The 20,970-nt window shown below is 43.7% G+C and overlaps 1 protein-coding gene across 1 annotated transcript; it reads left to right on the forward strand.

Moving 5' to 3' along the window:
• Positions 1-13,562: 13,562 nt before the first annotated feature.
• On the forward strand, positions 13,563-14,450 carry LOC137526056 (taste receptor type 2 member 40-like). The gene has a single exon (XM_068247269.1). The coding sequence runs from the start codon at positions 13,563-13,565 to the stop codon at positions 14,448-14,450; it is 888 nt and encodes a 295-aa protein (XP_068103370.1).
• Positions 14,451-20,970: the final 6,520 nt, after the last annotated feature.

Genomic DNA, 20,970 nt, shown 5'->3' on the forward strand with positions numbered 1-20,970 from the left:
CACCCCCAGATCTGATCTATTTTGAAAAAAAGATGTGAAATCCTTCTACAGAACCCATATCTCCGAACAAGTTTTCCACATACCCCCCGCCATCACTTTTAGAAGAGCACCCAACCTAAAAAGTCTTATAGCACCTAGCCAGTTCAGAATACCCACAAAGGACAATCACACACAGAACCAACATACACCTGGTTGCTCGCCCTGTAACAATACTAGATGTATGGCCTGCCCATTCCTCCAGACCACTACCATTTTCCAATCCAACAACACCAAATTACAATATCCAATCAAAAATGTTATAACCTGCACCTCCAGATATATTATTTACATCATCACCTGCCCCTTCCATCTTCAGTACATGGGCCGTACCACTCAACCAGCATGCAGTAGAATTGGACAACATAAGAGGAATATACAAAAAAAATGTACCCCTTCATAGCGTATCAAAACACTTCAGCACCCACCACCGCACCGGTACATACCCTTTGGAGTTTGCACCAGAGCATCCCTCAAGTTCTTGGCACGACGTGCCGTCACCAAAGGCCTAGGACCCACAATTTGTTTGATTTTTGGGTCCAATTGTAAAATCTCCCAACACCCACGAAGAATCAAATTCAACTTTTTCCAGTGTGCATTATACTGTGTCACTATCCTACAGTACCCAGTTCCCTCCCAACCATCAGCTGGGGAACGAGCAGCTGACCAGCCTCACACCCGTCTCCTCAGCCTATAAAGGCTGTCACGAGCCATGCGCGCTCGCCCAGGGTCTTGGCTTGAAGCGTCTCGCTGGCTCACAGCCACAGGGGAACCAGGGCTGCCGCCAGACAAGGCGGAAATGAGCGGCTGCCCGGAGCTGCCAGCAGCCACATCCGTGAGTAATGTTACAGTGGGGCTGTTGCAAATAAGGCATTTCACATTCATTTTCTAATGCACCTGAATCTCAGCAAGGCGAGCCTTGGCTGTGTAGGATTGTAGAAAACGGGCAGCCACTTTCCTGGCCTGCTTCAAGGTGTCCTGGAGTCCGGGGTACTTGTCCACGAAGCGTTACAAATTTAAAATGTGTGCCATGCAAGGAACATCAGTCAATCAGCCACTTTTCAATGCAGCCAACAGACTGGTAGGGTCAGTGCTACCATAGAGTAGAGATGGCCCAAACCTCCGATTTTAGGTTCGCAAACCCGGTTTGTGAACCTCCGCAAACATTTTCGAACGTTCCCAAACCACCATAAACTTCAAAGGGGAGGCGAACTTTGAAAATTTGAAAAAATTATGCTGGCCACAAAAGTGATGGAAAAGATGTTTCACGGGGTCTAACACCTTGAGGGGGGCATGGTGGGGTGGGATAGATCCCTAAAGTCCCGGGGAGAAATCTGGATTTGCAAAGCAGCATTTTAAGGGCAGAAATCACATTAAATGCTAAATTGCAGGACTAAAGTGCTTTCAAACATCTTGCACGTGTATACATCAATCAGGGAGTGTAATTAGAGTACTGCTTCACACTGCCACACCAAACTCACTGTGTAACGCACCGCAAACAGCTGTTTGCGTAGTGATGGTCGTGTTGGACTGGTTCGCACCATGGGGAGAGTGCAGGCCGTGGCGGTTTTCAAGCCCATATGGTCGCCGGGCGGAGATAGCTCAATGATAGAACAACAGTGAGCTGATCAAATTTTTAAATGACTAGATTGAGCACATGTGCCATGCAGGGTACATGTGTCAGCTTTCCCAAATTCAAAGCGGAAAGGAGATTGCTGCCATTGTCACACACCACATTGCCGATCTCCAGCTGGTGCGGGGTCAGCCACTGATCCACCTGTTTGTTAAGAGAAGCCAGGAGAGCTGCTCCAGTGTGACTCTCCGCTTTGAGGCAAGACATGTCTAAGATGGCGTGACACCATCATACCTGGCATGCAGCATAGGCCCTGGGGAGCTGGGGCTGTGTAGCTGGAGAGGAGATCGCGGCACCAGCCAAGGAGGAGGAGGATGACGACAGTGAAGAGGATGTACCAGGCGAGAGGAGGTGGCAGGAGGCCTGCCTGCAAGCCGTGGAGGTGTCACAAGTTGGTCCGCTGCACAGCCACGCACTCCCTTCTTGCCATCGTTCACCAGGTTGACCCAATGGGCTGTGTAAGTAATGTAGCGGCCCTGACCATGCTTGGCAGACCAAGCATCCGTGGTCAGGTGGACCCTTGACCCAACGATGTGTGCCAGAGATGACACCACTTGCCTCTCCACTTCACGGTGCAGTTTGGGTATCGCATTTTAGAGAAATAATTGCGGCCTGGCATCTTCCACTGTGGTGTCCCAATGGCCACAAATTTACCGAAGGCCTCAGAGTCCACCAGCTTGTATGGTAATAGCTGGCAAGCTAACAGTTCCGCCACGCCAGCTGTCAGACACCGGGCAAGGGGGTGACTGGCAGAAATTGGCTTCTTTCGCTCAAAAATTTCCTTCACGGACACCTGGCTGCTGTGGGCAGAGGAGCAGGAACCGCTCAAGGTCAGAGGCGGTGTGGAGGAGGGTGGCTGTGAAGGTGCAAGGGAGAAAGCGGCTGAAGACGCTGCACCTGAAGGAGGAAGAGGAGAAGGAGGGTGGCTTTTCTTTTGTGTGCTGCTTTTCCTCAGGTGCTCTTCCCATTGCAGTTTGTGCCTTTTCTCCAGGTGCCTTCGTAAGGCACTTGTCCCTACGTGAGTGTTGGCTTTTCCACGGCTCAGTTTTTGCTGGCAGAGAGTACAAATGACTTTGCTCCGATCTGAGGCACACACACTAAAAAATTTCCAAACCGCTGAGCCCCCCTGGGGTGATGGCATTATGGTGGCATCAGCAGCTGACGTTGAAGGGCATGATGACTGGCTGTACGCTGTACATAGGTGGCGATACATGGCACTGGATACTGCCACCAGCTGTTTCTGACGACGAGCTCCCCCTGCTTCTTTCAGCCACTCGTCTCCTCCTACTCCTCTCTGACTCCCCCTCTGAACTGTCCCCCTGTTCATATCCTCTATTGGGAACATATGTGGGATCCGTATCATCGTCATCATCATAATCATCCTGCCCAGCTTCGCTTGCCTCAGACAGCTCCAAAACTGCACCAACAGCAGGTACCTCATAATCCTCATCCTCACACGTTACATCCATAGTATCGCCTAATAGTGATGGTCGCTGGATTCCGCGGAACCACCGGAAGTTCGCCTGGAACCATTCGCGGCGAACCGTTCGGGCCATCTCTACTACAGAACTGGGAGTGCCACACTTATCTGCGTCTGGGGAAACATTCCTTGAGGACTCTGCAGGGGTTCCTTGGCATTTTACCCATTGTGAGGGAAGTATAATACAACACATTATAATAGGGGGTACTGTAAAAATAAGCACTAAATTGTGGGTCAGAATAATAATGAGCACAATATAATGAGTGGCACTGTAATAAGAGGCAATAAAATTGACAGACACACCTACTTTTAACCACTTCCCAACTGAGGGGTTTTACCCCCTGACCACCAGAACAATTTTCACCTTTTAGCGCTCCTTCCATTCATTTGTCTATAATTTTATCATTACTTATCGCAATGAAATGAACTATATCTTTTTTTTTTCGCCACCAATTAGGCTTTCTTTAGGTGGGACATTATGCCAAGAATAATTTTATTCTAAATGTGTTTTAATGGCAAAATTGTAAAAAATGTGGGAAAAAATTTATTATTTTTCAGTTTTCGGCCTTTATAGTTTTTAAATAATGCATGCTACTGTAATTAAAACCCATTAAATGTATATGCCTATTTATCCCGGTTATAAAACCGTTTAAATTATGTCCCTATCACAATGTTTGCTGCCAATATTTTAATTGGAAATAAAGGTGCATTTTTTTCAGTTTTGCGTCCATCCCTAATTACAAGCCCATAGTTTATAAAGTAACAGTGCTATACCCTCTTGACATAAATATTTAAAAAGTTCAGTCCCTATTTATGTATTTTTTTTAGATTGTAAATTTTTTATTTTTTTTTTAATTACAAAAAAAAATAAAAATTGGGGAGTGTGGGAGGTAAGGAATTAATTTTTTGTGTAAAACTAGTTTATTTGTGTGTAAAAAATGCTTAGGGTGTAGTTTTACTATTTGGCCACAAGATGGATGCTTGCAGGAAGTAGAAAGAGGCTGGGAGTTTGTTATTGCTCACAATGATCGCGCTGCTCAGCCGAGCGGCAGCGGATCATTGCGGGGCTTAGATCAACGAACGGGAATGGATTTTCCCGTTCGTTGATCTCTGGGCGAGCGGGCGGCGGCGTGTTTATTAGCGGCGGGCGGCGTGTTTACGAGCGGGAGCGCGGGCAGCGGCGGGAGTGCGCAAACTACGGATTTCTCCGTCCCTGGGGGTTAAAGGATGGAAAAAGGGATGGAGAAATCCGTACGGGCGGGGGTAAAGTGGTTAAAGTCCATGCCACCTGCAAAATAAATGCAGGGGTTCCTCTAGACAAAAAAAATGTTTGCAGGGGTTCCCTGAGATCCAAAAGTTATTTGCAGGGTTCCAGCAGGGTAAAAAGGTTGAGAAAGGCTGGTCTAATCCATACCATATTAACTACAATAATGTACTACCACTCCATTGTATTATCTGGCATTGTGTGTCTTACTGCTTATTACCTGTATTGCGTTGTCTGTCACCCCTATTATCATTGTCCACAACCTAATTTATTGTAAAGTGCAGCATAATATGTTGGCTCTCTATATAGGCAATAAATAATAATAATAATAATAATAATAATAATAATAATAACAATAACAATAATAATAATAATAATAATAATAATAATAATAATAATAATAATAATAATAATAATAATAAAACAATAATGTTATAATTATGTATTTGTTAGAACTCCCTAGATTGAATGCAAACAAACACTGTCACCTGACCACTGTCAGGTAGAATTTTTCAGCAAAATAATGATTTGATGGTAAAAAGAATTATAGTCAAGGCAGATCACTTTTTAATAAAATCCTCTCACATTTCTCAGCTTATGAAAAGTTACATACACAGACTTCATTCATTCTACAGACTTGATTTTTAAAGGCATGTCATTGCTGCATTGATGAAGAATGCTATGTTCCCTTCCTCGAGGTTACAGATAGACTTCATTTAATAAGAAAGAACATATTTAGACTTTACATTAGTGTTGCTCGCCGCTCGGATGTAGGTCAGGATCACAAATATTTTTCCGCTATCCACCACGGGTATTCGGCGCCGTGGATCAATTTTCAATCACTAAAATCTGCTTCGGCAGACTATGAAGGCGTACATCCGAACGCATTCACGATCGTGAAAACGGCGCAGAAGCCGTGGTTAGGTCGTGATTAGCGGAAGTGACTTCCCTGGGCCAATCCGAGGCCCCCAGCCAGGCCTTACCAACCAATCATAAGAGGGGAGGCTATGTCCTCCCCTCCTGTATATAAAGCGGCGGCCATGATGAAAAGCTCCGTCCTTGCTAGACTCTGGTACTGAGAGGATCATCTCCAGGCCATTGTTGCATCAGCAAGAGCGTTTTTGTGTGAAAAACGTAGCGTTTTGACTTCTAACAGTACTCTTATACTACACATGTATTCAGTTAGCTAGCCAGTGAGTCATTGCTGAAGCTAGTTGTAGTCAGTGTAGTCAGAGTGTACTGGTGATTAGTGTGTTTAGTGCAGGCAGGCAAGTTCAGAGTGATTGTACAGGCCCATACACACGTCGGATTTGCGCGAACGACGGGTCGTTTGAACGTTCCGTCGTTCGCACGTTTCCGCATGAAATCCGGCGTGTGTACAGACTATCGTTCGGGAGATAAGACTGGTTACCAGCGACCCGTCGTTCGCGCAAATCCGACGTGTGTATGGGCCTTACTGCTCACTTGTATTCAGCTCATTAGCCAGTCATACACTTCAGTTACTACTTACAGACAGTCACACTGCTATTGCCAGGGCTGTTCATTCAGTAAGTTTTGTGAGTGACATTGTACTGTGCTCACTGCTCACTGGTATTATTCATCTCATTAGCATACAGTGATTCCCTTCAGTTACGTCGTACTGTGCTAACTGCTCACTGGTATTAATCATCTCATTAGTCAGTGATACCCTTTAGTTACGTTGTACTGTGCTCACTGCTCACTGGTATTATTCAGCTCATTAGCCAGTGATACCCTTCAGTTACTTTGTACTGAATTCACTGTTCACTGGTATTATTCATCTTATTAGCCAGTGATACCCTTCAGTTACGTTGTACTGTACTCACTGCTCACTGGTATTATTCAGCTCATTAGCCAGTGATTACCTTCAGTTACGTTGTACTGTGCTCACTGCTCACTGGTATTATTCAGTTCTATAGCCAGTGATACCCTTCAGTTACGCTGTACTGTGCTCACTGCTCACTGGTATTAATCATCTCATTAGCCAGTGATTCCCTTCAGTTACGTTGTACTGTGCTCATTGCTAATCGCTGCAAAAAAAAAAAAAAATTATACAAACCTCTCTGGGTCTTTTTGGCGTCAGCCACTCATCCTCCTCCAGTGGTACCATCACCGCCAAGTGCCATTAGGACTCACCTTCACCTCTGTGATTGCTTAACATGTATTTCCCTGTTTAAAACCACTTATTACCAATTAATAGACCCATTTAAAGTGTTGATTTCACTTTAAAATCTATTTTCTCAAAAACAAGCCCCTTATCACCTTGATAATCCATGCAATTCGGGGCATTGTAGCATGTATGGGTGCTTTGCTATTAACGTTAAAAGAAAATCCGGATCCGGTCGTGGATCCGGCTGTGATTGCGTCATTCACGACCGAAAATCCGCATCGTGGCATGGACGCATATTAAAATCCGGAACCAATCACGCCGGAGGCAGATTTTTTTTCAGCATTTCGTGGATCGGGACATCCGAGCACCACTGCTTTACATAAGCAATGTTTAAGAAACTTTTTACGAAATTTACTTTTGTATTTATGAATAGAAAGATATTTTAATGAGGCAAAACAGGCAATGACATTTGAGTGAAATGCTTGACTGGGACAATTAAGCTAATCAGCGTACCAAGAAAATCCCAGCTAGGGCACTATCTGCACAGAGTTGGTATGTTCTCCCCGGGTCTGCGTGGGTTTCCTCCGGGTCCTCTAGTTTCCTCCCATAACCCCAAAACATACAAAGAAGTTAATTGGCTTCCCAAACTGGCCCATAGACATTAGAGATGGCCCGAACCTCCGCTTTTCGGTTCGAGAACTTCCGCAAAAGTTCGGTTTGCACGAACTTCCGCGAACCACAACAGACTTCAATGGGGAGGAAAACATCTTGCATGTGTATACATCAATCAGGGAGTGTAATTAGAGTACTGCTTCACACTGACACACCAAACTCACTGTGTAATGCACCGCAAACAGCTGTTTGTGGTGTGGCGGCCGTGCTGGACTGGTGCGCACCATGGCCAGAGTGCAGGCCGTGGCGGTTTTCAAGCCCATATGGTCGCCGGGCTGTGGTAGCTCATTGATAGAACAACAGTGACTGTCAGGTAAGTATATGCGATGATGGGTATTACAGCGTGCACCTGTCACACACAGACAGGTACCGGACAGGCACAGGGACACTGCGTGCACTCACATAGGTGGGTGCACAGTGAACAACAGGTAGGTACAGTATATGCAGTGGGTATTACAATGTGCACCTGTCACACACACAGGTAGTAGTCACTGAATGTGCTGGGCCTAGCTGGCAGTGGCACACACAGTAGGAATTAGCAAGGCTGTCTATGCAACACAAGTGTCAGTGGGTAACACAGAAAAACATAGATCACAAGACCAAGATTAGCTCTCAAAAGAGCTGTTGTGGGGTGCTTTTTTAGCAATAAGAATCAGCAAGGTGCAAGCTAACAAGCCTACAAGAGCCAACTAAGCTTTCCCTATGAGAGTCTGCAGCAGCTGTCCCTTCACTAATTACTGCAGGCACACGAGTGAGTGAAAAGCCTGACATTGCCTGCCTTTTATAAGGGGGGTGGGGCTCCAGGAGGGAGTGTAGCCTAATTGGCTACAGTGTGCCTGCTGACTGTGATGTGGAAAGTCAAAGTTGACCCTCAAGATGCACTATGGGGGCCAACCAAACTTCCGGAAAGTTTGCGGTTCTCCGGGATCGCGAACAACGCAAGTTCGCCGACGAACTGTTCGGGCCATCTCTAATAGACACGTGACTATGGTAGGGATTGGATTGTAAGCCCCTCTGAGGCACAGTTATGTGACAAAGCTATATATTCTGTACCGCATTGCAGAAGATGTTGGTGCTATATAAAATACTGAAATTAATACACTGGAGCATGTCTTTCAGTGAGCATTCAGCAAGTCGATATGTCTCATCATAGCAGCCCTCCTTATTATACAGGGGGGCTGGCTAGTGTTCATTTCTGTGATTGGGTGTCAGGGTTTAGGCTGGGAGCCCTCTGATTGGCTCAATGAGGCAGGGACGGATCTAGGGGGGGGCAAGCGGGTATCTTGCCCCAGGCGCAGTTTGTTGAATTCTTAAAAAGGCGGCAAAATGAATGGCAGTTTAGGCGCCAAAACCTGACCTTTAGGCGCCAAAACCTGACCTTGCCCCAGGCGCAACTTGGTCTTGATCCGTCCCTGCAATGAGGTCAGGTGGGGCTGGTCAGGGTTCCCCTCTGTGATTGGTTGCTAGGGCTTCTGCTGGGAGCCCTCTGATTGGCTCCAGGACGTCATCTCCTTAGTTACAGTATTTCGGATCCGGATATCCGCAATATCCGCCGATATCCGCGGTATGCGCCCAAATATCCGCAGATAGCTATCCGAATTTCTACAGAAATCCTGAATCTTGAAACAAAATCAGATAGCTGAAAAAAATTCGGTTATCCTGGTTACCGAAATCCGGATGAGCACCACTGGCCATAAATCTATAAGACCACAAATTATTTAGATAACTGCAGGATACATGCACACAATCCACTTGGCCAATGCACTTTTCCCCTTATTAGCATCTAACAGTGAGATCCTTGTCTGAGGGTGCCTGTTTCTCCAAATAAACTTAAAGAATACCTAAACTATACATTACAGTTTGCTTTAAACCTAACAAGTTGCCAAGATATATAAAATCACATATAATAAAGTGTGATTTTCTCATCCCGTATTTTACATATGGTTTTGAAATCCCTGCCACCAGTGTGAAAGTGGGTCCGGGTGATTTTTTTTCTTTCCAAACCATAGGTGCAAAGGATGCTGGGTGATTGATGTCATAACTCCACCCCTCATGTCTATTTGATCTAATCTAAGCAGGCAGACAGACATCTGAAATAAGAATTATAGCCATCAGACCTGATAAGACAGACTGCAGCACTTCTGTTGTGTCTTCTCTCTCCTACACACTGAGAAAAGAGAAGTAATATATCCAGGCAAGCAGAGAGCAGGGGAGGGAGGGGCAGAGAAGGGAATCAGGCTAAGGACACAATGTTTCAGCTTCAGGAGAAATAAGGAAGTGCTACTAATAGTGTCCATACATGGTACAATTTTTACATTTTTTTTTTCCTGATTAGATAATTTGGTTTGATTATTCCATTAGATTGAATATAAACATTTTTCCAGCATGTCCGATCTGATTTTTATTGTAAAAACAGGATAATCGTTCATTTTTCTTGATCAAAATAAAAAAGATTCTTTTCAACTTTCATTCAATTTGATCGTTTTGGTTGAATAAACAGGAAAATCAAACGTTTTTATTGTACCGTGTATGGGCACCATTACAGATATAAATGTGAGTCTATTCTATCCACTAAGACGTACCAGATATAAACTTCATGTGTTCCTCTAACTGTACACATTGCCTAGCCTACGTATATGTATTGCCATTCTGACCTTTTTTGGGCTGGAGGTGGTCTTTAAGGCTCCTTGGATTAACTGGAAAAAGTATGGGGGGAATGTTTGAAATAAATATAAAATCTTGGATATCACTGTCACCTTTTAAATACTTTTTCTTCTCTGCCATAGGGATGGTCAGAGATATTGATTGATTGATTGATTGATTGATTCCACAGAAATTCGGATTACCGAAAATGACGATTACCAATTGTAACGATCGGTGTAACACAGAGAGGATCTGATTACCGGTGATCTGCAGTATCACCGAGAATACAGATATATACCCGATTATTGATGATCTGCAGTATCACCTATAATCAGATATATCTCTAACCTCTGGACACCTGAGTAAATATGAGTGTTTGGTGCAACAGTAATACTTTGAGGAGAGCCCCCGTATAGAGGGTGCAAGGCAGTAAGAGATACTGCCCAAAGAGCAGGCTCCTTCCAATGGCCTGAGGCTCCCCAAGGGGAGGAGTCAGGCTGAGAGTGGGAAGGACCAGAGTGTGAGTGACACCAATGGTGGAGTGTCACTAACAGATCTGTGAACTATCTCTAAACAGAGGAGATAGTTCTCGAGGTCGGACAAGCCAGGTCGGCAACAGACAGGCAGATCAGATACAGAGGGAAGAGACTGATACGGAATCCTAAGGCAAGCAAGGTTTGGCAACGGAGTATCAGATATAACAAAGTACCAAATCAGAGATCAGAAGAGAGGTCAGGAAAGCAGAAGGTCATAACAAATAATCAACAATTGTCTAGTCTAAAGGTGTGAGCTCCTTGATCATCAACACCCTGGAACTAGTCTGAAGTAATAACAGGATGGTAAGGCTAATTCCTAGTCTTGGGTGTGAGCTCCATAGTCATCAACACCCTGGAACTAGTCTAAAGAATAACACAGATAATACAAAGTATTCCTAATCTGGGGTGTGAGGTCCGTGATCAACAACACCCTGGAACTGGTCTAGAGAATAACACAATTCTGACAAAAAGGTCTGAGTGCTTCCATGTAGTGATTGCAACGGCAGACAACCAGAGAATGACCAGCACCCTGTATATATAGCAAGGCGCTCTCCAGCGCCTCACCTAAGTGCTGGACCAATGGGAAGTGGTGGAATTGTCAGCTGACCGGCTTGGTCAGCTGACTCCCTTCTGGCTGTCATAAAAGCTCTGCCTCTCAGCGCACACGCGTCCTTCTAAACCTGTGTCCCAGCCACACCAGACCTGTGCTGTAAACCATCCGCTGTGCTGGGCGCAGAACCAGCCGCACCGCTATCAGAGCATGCGCCGGTTCCTCCGCGTTCAGCCATATTGTCAGATGTAGGCCTATGCGTGCAAACTGCCGTGTCGGACGCGGAATCAGCCGCCTTGCTCTGAACACCCGCGGCGGCTTTTCCACGTTTTCTCACACCAATTCTGTGGATTTCTGATTAACGGTTTCCAAGGAAATACTTGTTTTCGTCATTTTGTTAATACATTTAGTTAATTTTAATAATTCTGAGTATTGGACCAATCAGAGAATGCACTGTGGTAATCGGATTACTATGGAGATTTTAGGCCAATCACAAGACTCAAAAATACTCAGTAGTATCTGAGTCCTGCAATTGGTCTAAAATTATTGCGGTAATCTGCTTTTTGCAGAAAAATTCAGCATTATCTAATTGGTCAAGTGCTTCCTAGCTCTGTGATTGGGCTATGCAAATTGGGCTATGCATATGAGATTTGTCCCTTCTTTTTCAGGACCTGGGGTTGAAGCGGGGTTGAACCTGCGAAACACGTTGCATTTCTTTTTGGAGTTCCTAATAAATGTGTTTGAATGTCTGAATCGCAGTCGTTGTCGTGTCTGCGTGAGGGAGGTAAGACCACCACTTCCTCCTTCAATTTTGCCATTTAAATTGGATTTTAATCTCATTTAATCTAATCTTATGCTTTTGGCGCCTCTGTTCATTGTATACAATTTTGAGTCCACCCTTGGTGGAGGGTTGCTACCATTTTTCCTGTCTACAGAGAGCGACTTCTTAATCCTGAGTGGGGTCAGGACAATCTCCCCACCTGCCTTTACAGTGGTTTCCTGCTGGTGACCCTGACTTGTGAGTATCTAGCAATACAAACTTATTGCCACCTTGTCCAGTACGTATTACACTATTGGGGCTCTTGAGGTTCCCTGTTTTTATTTGTGCTCCTCAACATTCTCACCTGAGTTATCAAGACGATTACTGAAATTATCACAGCAGGTTCTTTAATGACAGCAATGAAATGCAGTGGAAAGGTTTTTTTGGTATTCAGTTAATTTTTATGGTAAAGAAGGAATATGCAATTCATCTGAACACTCTTCATAACATTCTGGAGTATATGCAAATTGCTATTATAAAAACGTAACTACTTAATGACAAGCTGACTTATAAAAACGTCCTGCTAGAGCCTCTTAATGGCAAAACATTCCCCCAGGACGTGACGCCATGGGCAGTCCAGAGCCACCGCAGTCACACCTATCGGCGTGATGCAGTCGTTAGGAGGTTACGTTATTTCTAATGTAACAGATCACAGGCTCCAGGCATAAGGCAAAAATGAGTGGAGAAAGGGGACACTCCTGCCAAGTTCCCTTCTTTATAAGAAATGGCTCAGAGATTACCCCATTCACCCCCACTCTTGCCATGGGAGAAGAATATAAGGCTATGACTCTCCCTGTCATCACTTTTCCAACCCCCACTTATACACACACTGAGCCAACCAACTAGGTGATGGAATGCCTATACTGAAGCGTTCAGATCTGGCAGCCATGGGAACAAGAAGTTAGCAGTGGAAAAAAATAAAATCAAATGAAGTATTCCACTGAGGCCGATATAGCCTCCCATGAAGCGCCCAGCATGAAACGGCCTTCGGGTTTCCTGTACCCGCCGCCACCCACCATATAATACCTGCAACCCAATGGATGGGAGGTGCCCAATAGTAGATGCATATGAGACAATACAAATAAATATAATGATTGGGTCCTTCCTTGTGGCTGGATACTGGAAAGTGGCTGGATATGGATAGTGTAATGGTTAAGGGCTCTACCTCTGACACAGGAGACCTGGGTTCAAATCTCAACTCTTCCTGTTCAGTAAGCCAGCACCTATTCAGTGGGAGACCGTGATTGCTTGATCGGTCTGGAGGGAAAATTTAGATCAGTCCGGGTGGAAAATCTAGGTCAACCGGCTGCTGCAGCAGATCGAATGATGCAACATTGCACATCGATCGATTTTTTAATAGATTTAATTCTGAAATGTGTTAACACATCAGATAGATTCCTGTCAGATTCGACCTGATAGGCATCTGACAGGATTCTAAGGTTTCTTAACTCTTCCTGTACTGGAAACAATATGGACTCTTCTCTTTGCTATTCATGTTCTATTTCTAAGCTGTACTACACATACAGTTCATTATATTATAAGTTTATTTTCACTTCAGATTCCCTTTAAAATGAGACCCATGTACCACTTCAGTTACCCCTGAGCTTAGAGGAAAGGTTTGATAATTACTCTGTACAATAAGCCTTGTTTCACCTTCAAAAGAAAACATTTCATTTGTCACAGTGTCTTATTATGTTAATGAGTAACAAAGGCTTGGAGATCATTTGCATTCATATATGACTCAGCAGCACCACAAGCTTACAAAACCACCAACAACAGAGACTTGACTTTATCAACACAATGGGTTTGGCAGCGAATATCATCACTGCCACTGTCACCACCATGCAAGTAGTAGTAGGTTTTACCTTAAATGCTTGCATTGTGTCTTTCAGCTTTAAAAGCATGAAGACTAGGCCAACTTCTAATCCCACCAGTTTGATCTACTTCATTATGGGACTGCTGAATGTCTTCATGGACCTGCTCTTCACTGTAGAGGCTTTCATCTATATCTTCACTAAAGAAATATCTTTCAGTATGATTATGCTGAGCATGACTGTGATGTACAGCAGCTTTTGGATGACTGGCTGGCTTTGTACTTGCTACTGTGTTACCATTTCCAACTTCAGCCATTGGTTCCTCGGTATCTTAAAACAGTTCCTGGCTTCCTTTCTGCCGCATATTCTTCTCTTGTCAGTCATAGGGCCATTTTCCATGAGCATTTTACTGTTTTGGATGGCTAGAATGATACTTCCGATTCAGTCACCAACAAATTATACTCAGAAATCTTTTGTTTTCCCAGTAGTCATTATAAATCCTGTATACAGTGTGATAGTCACTCTCTTGGGCTGCTGTCTACCCTTCATTTTCACTCTGGGCTCCACTGGAGTCACAGTCGCCTCTCTTATAAGACATATAAACAATATGAAAGACAACGTGGCTGGATACAACAGTCCAAACCTCCAGTCCCTCTTCAGTGCAACAAGAACAATGGTCCTGTTCCTCATATTCTCAATCATTTCCTATATCACTGAGTTCCTGTGGATGACATTCCTCAGAAATCCCTTTTCAGATCGCAGTGTCATCATGTGGTTTATCATAACGTCTTTTCCAACAGCTGAAGCCATGATCATTGCCCAAGCCATTCCAAAGCTAAGGAAGATGATTCTGGACAGGATTCGCCCTTGGTAAAACATCAAGCAAGCATACTGAAGGTAGAAGGTCTCACCACAAACAGAAAAAAACTGATCCACATCATTCTGTGCATAACATAATGACATCAAAGTTGCAATTTAAAAGCAAAACAAAAAAAACAAAAAAACTTTATCCCCTTAGGGATGTGCAAAAGAAAAAAAAATATATAGTTCATAGTAGTTGCTTTGTTAAATTACAGTAAAAAAAACAAAAAAACTGCCGGTTCTATCCTAACATAACCTGAGGCAATTATTTCAGAACGGCACACCCTAGAGGTGGCAAACTGATAAGAGTCCCAGAAAAATTAAGGGTCCGTAAAAACAAGAAACTGTCTGTTCTCTGTACCGTTGTTCTAATGACTACATCTGCCCACCACATTTATAAGGTATTATACAAACTTTGGAATTTTTACACGGTCCCTGCTCCCCAGGGTTTGTAAAAAATGTCTCAGTTTGCAGCAATGTTCTGATGACTGCAAGCACTAAGTTACAGACAAAGGAGTATATTTTGTACACCATCCCTTTCAGACAGCCCTCAGGAGACAGTCTTAGATTCTTATCTCACTCAGGCTAGTGAGCTTATGGTGTCTGATTACAGACAGACACAGTGAAGAAGGTAAGATCGATATCCATCATATTGTTGTCTGACTGTACCTCATTGAGAACTTGATGTCTAATACTGAGTCCAAGATCCTACAGTATAATGCTGGGTAAACACCATACGTTTTTCTGCTCGATAGATGGATTCGATGGATAATTTCCGACATGTCTGATATTCCATCCGATGGTTTTTTGGGTCAATTTCTCATAGAAGTGAATGGAGAAAGATAAGAAAAACGTGCAGAAGATAAGAGAATCGAGCGGAGAATCAAGTGGAAAAAACGATCAGATAGAAAATCGAGTAGAAAAACGTATCATGTGTACCCAGCATAACAGCAGTTTCAAACAGTGACCATCTCATTGTTTTGCCTAAAAATACAGCCGTGTGTGTATGTATGTGCAGTGTATGTAAGAACAGTGTGTGTGTGTATATGTGTGCATGCGTGCGTGTGTGTTGTGTGTGCACACTATTTCTGTGTGGGCATGTATAGTGTGTGTGTGCATGCTGCCCCAGCCAGCCACCAGTCAGCACTCCACAGCACACTATCAGCACCCAGCTAGCACTTGTTTATCCGTTGGCACCCAGCCACCCACCTACCCACACTTCTGAGTTTAGTCGGATTATGGGCAGTATTATGTCCTGGGGAAGATGTAATCAATGAAATAACGGATCATATCTAAATGTTGAGCCAGTGCTGGGCGTAATGGAAAAAACTACGCTTACGGATCATTACGCGTAATTTTACGCTATTACGAAATACGGAATTACGCTTACGGCGTAGACATTTAATTACGTTTCATGTCTGTAATTACGCATAGCCCTTACGCAATTACACGTAAGAATACCGTAATGCAGGCTGTTACGTTATTGCCTTACGCGTAATTTCCTACTAGCAATTAATGCGTAAGGCCATGTTCCCAAGCGGAAAAGTTGACGCATGGATCAATGTTAGGTAGCCGCCAACTTTAAGGGTTAATAGCAAAGCCCCCTTAATTGCTTAGAGCCTCAAATTTGGAGAATATATTAAGGAGATCAGAAGGAATAAGAGGGAAAAATTTTTTTCAAAAAGACCTTATAGTTTTTGAGAAAATCGATGTTAAAGTTTCAAAGGAAAAATATATACATTTAAAAACCCGCCGACTTTAACGGTTAATAGCAAAGCCTGCTTAAAATTTAGGAACACCAAATTCCCAGGGTATATTAAGGGGATCAGTGGGAATAAGAGGAAACATTTTTTTTTCAAAAAGACCTTTTTTTGTTGAGAAAATCGATTTTTAAGTTTCAAGGGTAAAAATGTCTTTTAAATGTGGAAAATGTCAGTTTTTTTTGCACAGGTAACAATAGTGTTTTATTTTCATAGATTCCCCCAAGTGGGAAGAGTTTTACTTACTGCGTTCCGAGTGTGGGAAATATTAAAAAAAAAACGACGTGGGGTCCCCCCTCCCAGACCTCTTTAACCCCTTGTCCCCCATGCAGGCTGGGATAGCCAGAATGCGGAGCACCGGCCGCGTGGGGCTCCGCACCCTGATTATACCAGCCCGCATGGTCCATGGATTGGGGGGTCTCTGAAGGGGAGGGGCAGCCAAGCTTTCCCCTCCCCCTCCGAGCCCTTGTCCAATTCAAGGACAAGGGGCTCTTCTCCACCTCCGATGGGCGGTGGAGGTGGAGGCCGCGATTTCCTGGGGGGGGGGGGTTCATGGTGGCAACTGGGAGTCCCCTTTAAAAAGGGGTCCCCCAGATGCCCACCCCCCCTCCCAGGAGAAATGAGTATAGGGGTACTTGTACTCCTTACCCATTTCCTTTAAGAGTTAAAAGTAAATAAACACACAAACACTTAGAAAAAGTATTTTAATTGAACAAAAAACATAACCACGAAAAAAGTCCTTTAACCTCCTTAGCGGTAACCCCGTGTGTGACACGGGGTAAGCCGCCGGAGGGTGCCGCTCAGGCCCTACTGGGCCGATCTTCATAATTTAGCACTTTGCTAGCTGCGCCAGCACCCCGATCGCCGCCGCCGCGCGCCAGATCGCCGCTATCCGGTGTGGCGCGCGCCCCCCCCCCCCAGACCCCTGCGCTGCCTGGCCAATCAGTGCCAGGCAGCGCCAAAGGGTGGATCGGGTCTCCCAATGACGTCCCGACGTCGCTGACGTCGGTGACGTCATCCCGCCCCGTCGCCATGGCGACGGGGGAAGCCCTCCAGGAAATCCCGTTCTTAGAACGGGATTTCCTGATCGCCTGTCGCCGGAGGCGATCGGCGGGGCTGGGGCGATGCCGCTGAGCAGCGGCTATCATGTAGGGAGCCCTGGGCTCGCTACATGATTTTAAAAAAATAAATTAAAAAAAAACTGCTGCGCTGCCCCCTGGCGGTATTTTTCATACCGCCAAGGGGGTTAATATTCTTAATTAACCATTAATACTTACCTGTCCCTTTAAAAGCCAGTTCCCACGCAATATCCTCGGAAATTGGCTAATCAGTTACAATGTAACAAAGTTGTTACAATGTAACAACTTTGTTACTTTGTAACTCCACCGCACCCGACGTCACTCGCCGCTCACCCGCCGGCCGCCGCATACATACTGTAAGTCCCCGCCGGCTCCCGCCATCCACTCCACCCACACCTGTCACCCATATACATGCTGGCACCCATGGGTGCCAGCATGTATATAGGTGACATGTGGGAGAGGCGGGGAGGGCTGCGAGAGCCGGCGGGGACTTAGCGTCCTACACACCCGACAGAGCTCTGAGCTATATAGCTCTCTAAAGCATCTTTGTATTTGGGCTCCAAGGAGCCCCATTGGTCCTTAGCAGACCAATGGGGTTTCTTCTGATTTGAAGGGGGTTCCTTCTGATTTTTGAAAAAAAAAATTTCCTCTTATTCCCACTGATCCCCTTAATATACCCTGGGAATTTGGTGTTTTTAAATTTTAAGCAGGCTTTGCTATTAACCGTTAAAGTCGGCGGATTTTTAAATGTATATATTTTTCCTTTGAAACTTTAACATCGATTTTCTCAAAAACTATAAGGTCTTTTTGAAAAAAAAAATTTCCTCTTATTCCTTCTGATCTCCTTAATATATTCTCCAAATTTGAGGCTCTTAGCACTTAAGGGGGCTTTGCTATTAACCCTTAAAGTCGGCATCTTTTTTATATTATACGGGAGCGTAATATTACGCGATTACGGCAGACTGTGTAATTTCAATAGGAGTTTACTGTCTTACGCGTAATTTGTTACGCGTAATAACGTAACCTACGGTCTACGCGTAATTAATTACGCGTAATACCGTAACCTTACACGTAACGCTTACGGTGCATTTGTAGTGAATTACGATGCGTAATTACGCTAATGCGTAATTTCGGCCCAGCACTGTGTTGAGCATTAAATTAAAAAAAAAACTACTTTATGATAAGACTAGTACTAGTATCCGCAAATTTCATAAAGTAGTTAATGAGTGAAATTTCTCCAGGAAAGTAGGAGTGTATGTATCCAGATTCCCTAACCACTGTCTTATCTCCATCCTAATAAGGAACTATGGGGTATATTCACTAAACTGCAGTAAGCAAATAACATGCATAAAGTCTTATGCATATTGAGCTCTCTACTCGTGTTATTCCTCTTATCTAGGGATGCTCATTCGGATTCAGCGGAAATGCAGAATTGTGGAAATTTCTGCCAACTTTAACATTGATTTTCTCAAAAACTATAAGGTCTTTTTGAAAACCTTTTTTGCATCTTGTTCACAAGATTCAGTTTAATAAACCCTGAAAAGTTTGTGTTTCTAGGACTTATGGGGCCTTTGCTATTAACCGCTAAAGGTGGTGGATTTTTACTGTGTTGTAAAATGCAGAAAATCTGCATTATTCGATATGCAGTAATTTTAAGCCAATCAGAAGACTCAGAATGAATAAACCAATCAGAGAATAGGGATTTAGGCGGAAATTTTAAAAGTTTTCAAAAAGACGTTATAGTTTTTGAGAAAATTGATGTTAAAATCAGGGGAAATTTCGGCAATTGGAAATTCCACGGAAATTGGTAGCAGTAGCAGTAATTGGCAATGGCGGAATGCGGATTTTCCGCAGAATCAGAAATTGGCATTTCCGACCATCCCTAATCTTAACACAGTTTTGTCAATGTACCCTTATGTCACTGACTTTTCTCAGAGGCGCTCACAGTCTAATTCAGGGGTGGGCAAACTTTATAAGGATCGGGTCGCATTCCTCTTGAATGTGGTCCACTGCCACTGCAGCTAATCCACTCTCTCCTTTCCTCCCCCACCCCATCCATGCAGAAGAATGGCAGGGAAGGATTGGATGTAACTCATCCTATCACACTCTACAGGGGCAATCTCCATGGCAATGGCAGCGTCATGTGACACACTGTTATGTAATGATGGCAGGTCACATAATATCACCGTTACCATGGAGATCACCACTGGAGATAGTGATAGGGTGAGTTGGTTTCTTCTATGTGCTCTGCATGTATCGTTCTAAGGACGGTGGGAGGGAGAAGGGGAGAGGAGCGGAAGCTAGCCCTCTATTGACAGGCTGACTTCATAGCGCCTGCAGGCCAAATCTGGCCCGCAGGCTGTAGATTGCCCGCGGCTGGTCAAATCCATACCATATTGCTACAATAATGGACTACCACTCCAGTGTATTAATCTGGCATTGTGTATTACCTATATTGGGCTTGATTAACAAAGCGGTGCTTACCCAGTTAGAGACTTTATGCGTGATAACCATTGCACCACGCTGGTGAAAAGCTAGTTTAGGCGTGATAAGTTTAGGCATGATAAGTTTAGGCGTGATAAGTTTAGATAAGTTTAGATTGCGGGCAAAGTCCCGCACGCAAAGCAGCGCAATTAAACTCAATGCGAAGTGCACCGGACTTTGCTAGTGCAAAACTTTGGATCAGCTGTGCACTGCGGTGCTAACCCAGTTGGTGCTATAGTTATCACGCCTAAACTTATCACACCTAAACTTATCACACCTAAACTTATCACACCTAAACTTATCACACCTAAACTTATCACGCCTAAACTGAGTTTAGGCGTGATAAAGGGCTTTTCACGGGCATGCTAACTGTTAGCACCGCTTTGTGAATCAAGCCCTTTGTGTTCAGTGATGAGCTGAAATTTTGCATATGAGAATTTTTGCATCGAAATTTGCATTTTCGCATCATAATCATAATGCAAAATTTCAGGCAAAATCGTAATTGATTTTGTATGTAATAGTAGTATTTCATAATTTTGCGTAATTGTTCGCCTTAATGTTGCGCAATTTCGCGAAATTTTGTGCCGATTTTGGCGGTTGATAGCAAAGCCCCCATATGTTCTATTGCTACCAAAATTGGTACATAAGTTAAGGAGAATATTAGCTACAATGCAAAAAAAATAATTTTTCAAAAACACATTGTAGTTTGAGAAAATCGATTTTAAAAATGCAAAGAAAATGGCTTTTAAACTTTTCCAAGTTCAAAAACCATTTTTTCTTTCCTTTTTTTTAGTCGATTTTTTAAAAAACTTTATGGTCTATTTGGAAAATTATTTTTTCCCTTGTACCCACTATTCCCATTAACATAGGTAGCAATTTTGGTGTCAATAGCATTTATGGGGGCTTTGCTATTAACCTCCAAAGTTGGCATAAAAAATTACGCACATTTTTATGTGAAATTAGAGTGACTACAAAATCAACTTAGTTTGCAAATCGTAATTACGTCTAGGCTTAATTGCGAAAATTTACGCAAAATTTTGCTAAATCTATTTTTGCTCATTACGATCATCACTAATTATGTTGTATTATCATTGTCTATAACCTTATTTGCATAATGCATAATATGTTGGCTGTATATAAATCCAATAAAACAAATAATATAACTATAAAATTATAATTATGTGTATGTCAGAACTTCCTAGATTGAATG

This window comes from Hyperolius riggenbachi, chromosome 7, assembly GCF_040937935.1.
Source record: "Hyperolius riggenbachi isolate aHypRig1 chromosome 7, aHypRig1.pri, whole genome shotgun sequence".
Lineage (NCBI taxonomy): Eukaryota > Metazoa > Chordata > Amphibia > Anura > Hyperoliidae > Hyperolius > Hyperolius riggenbachi.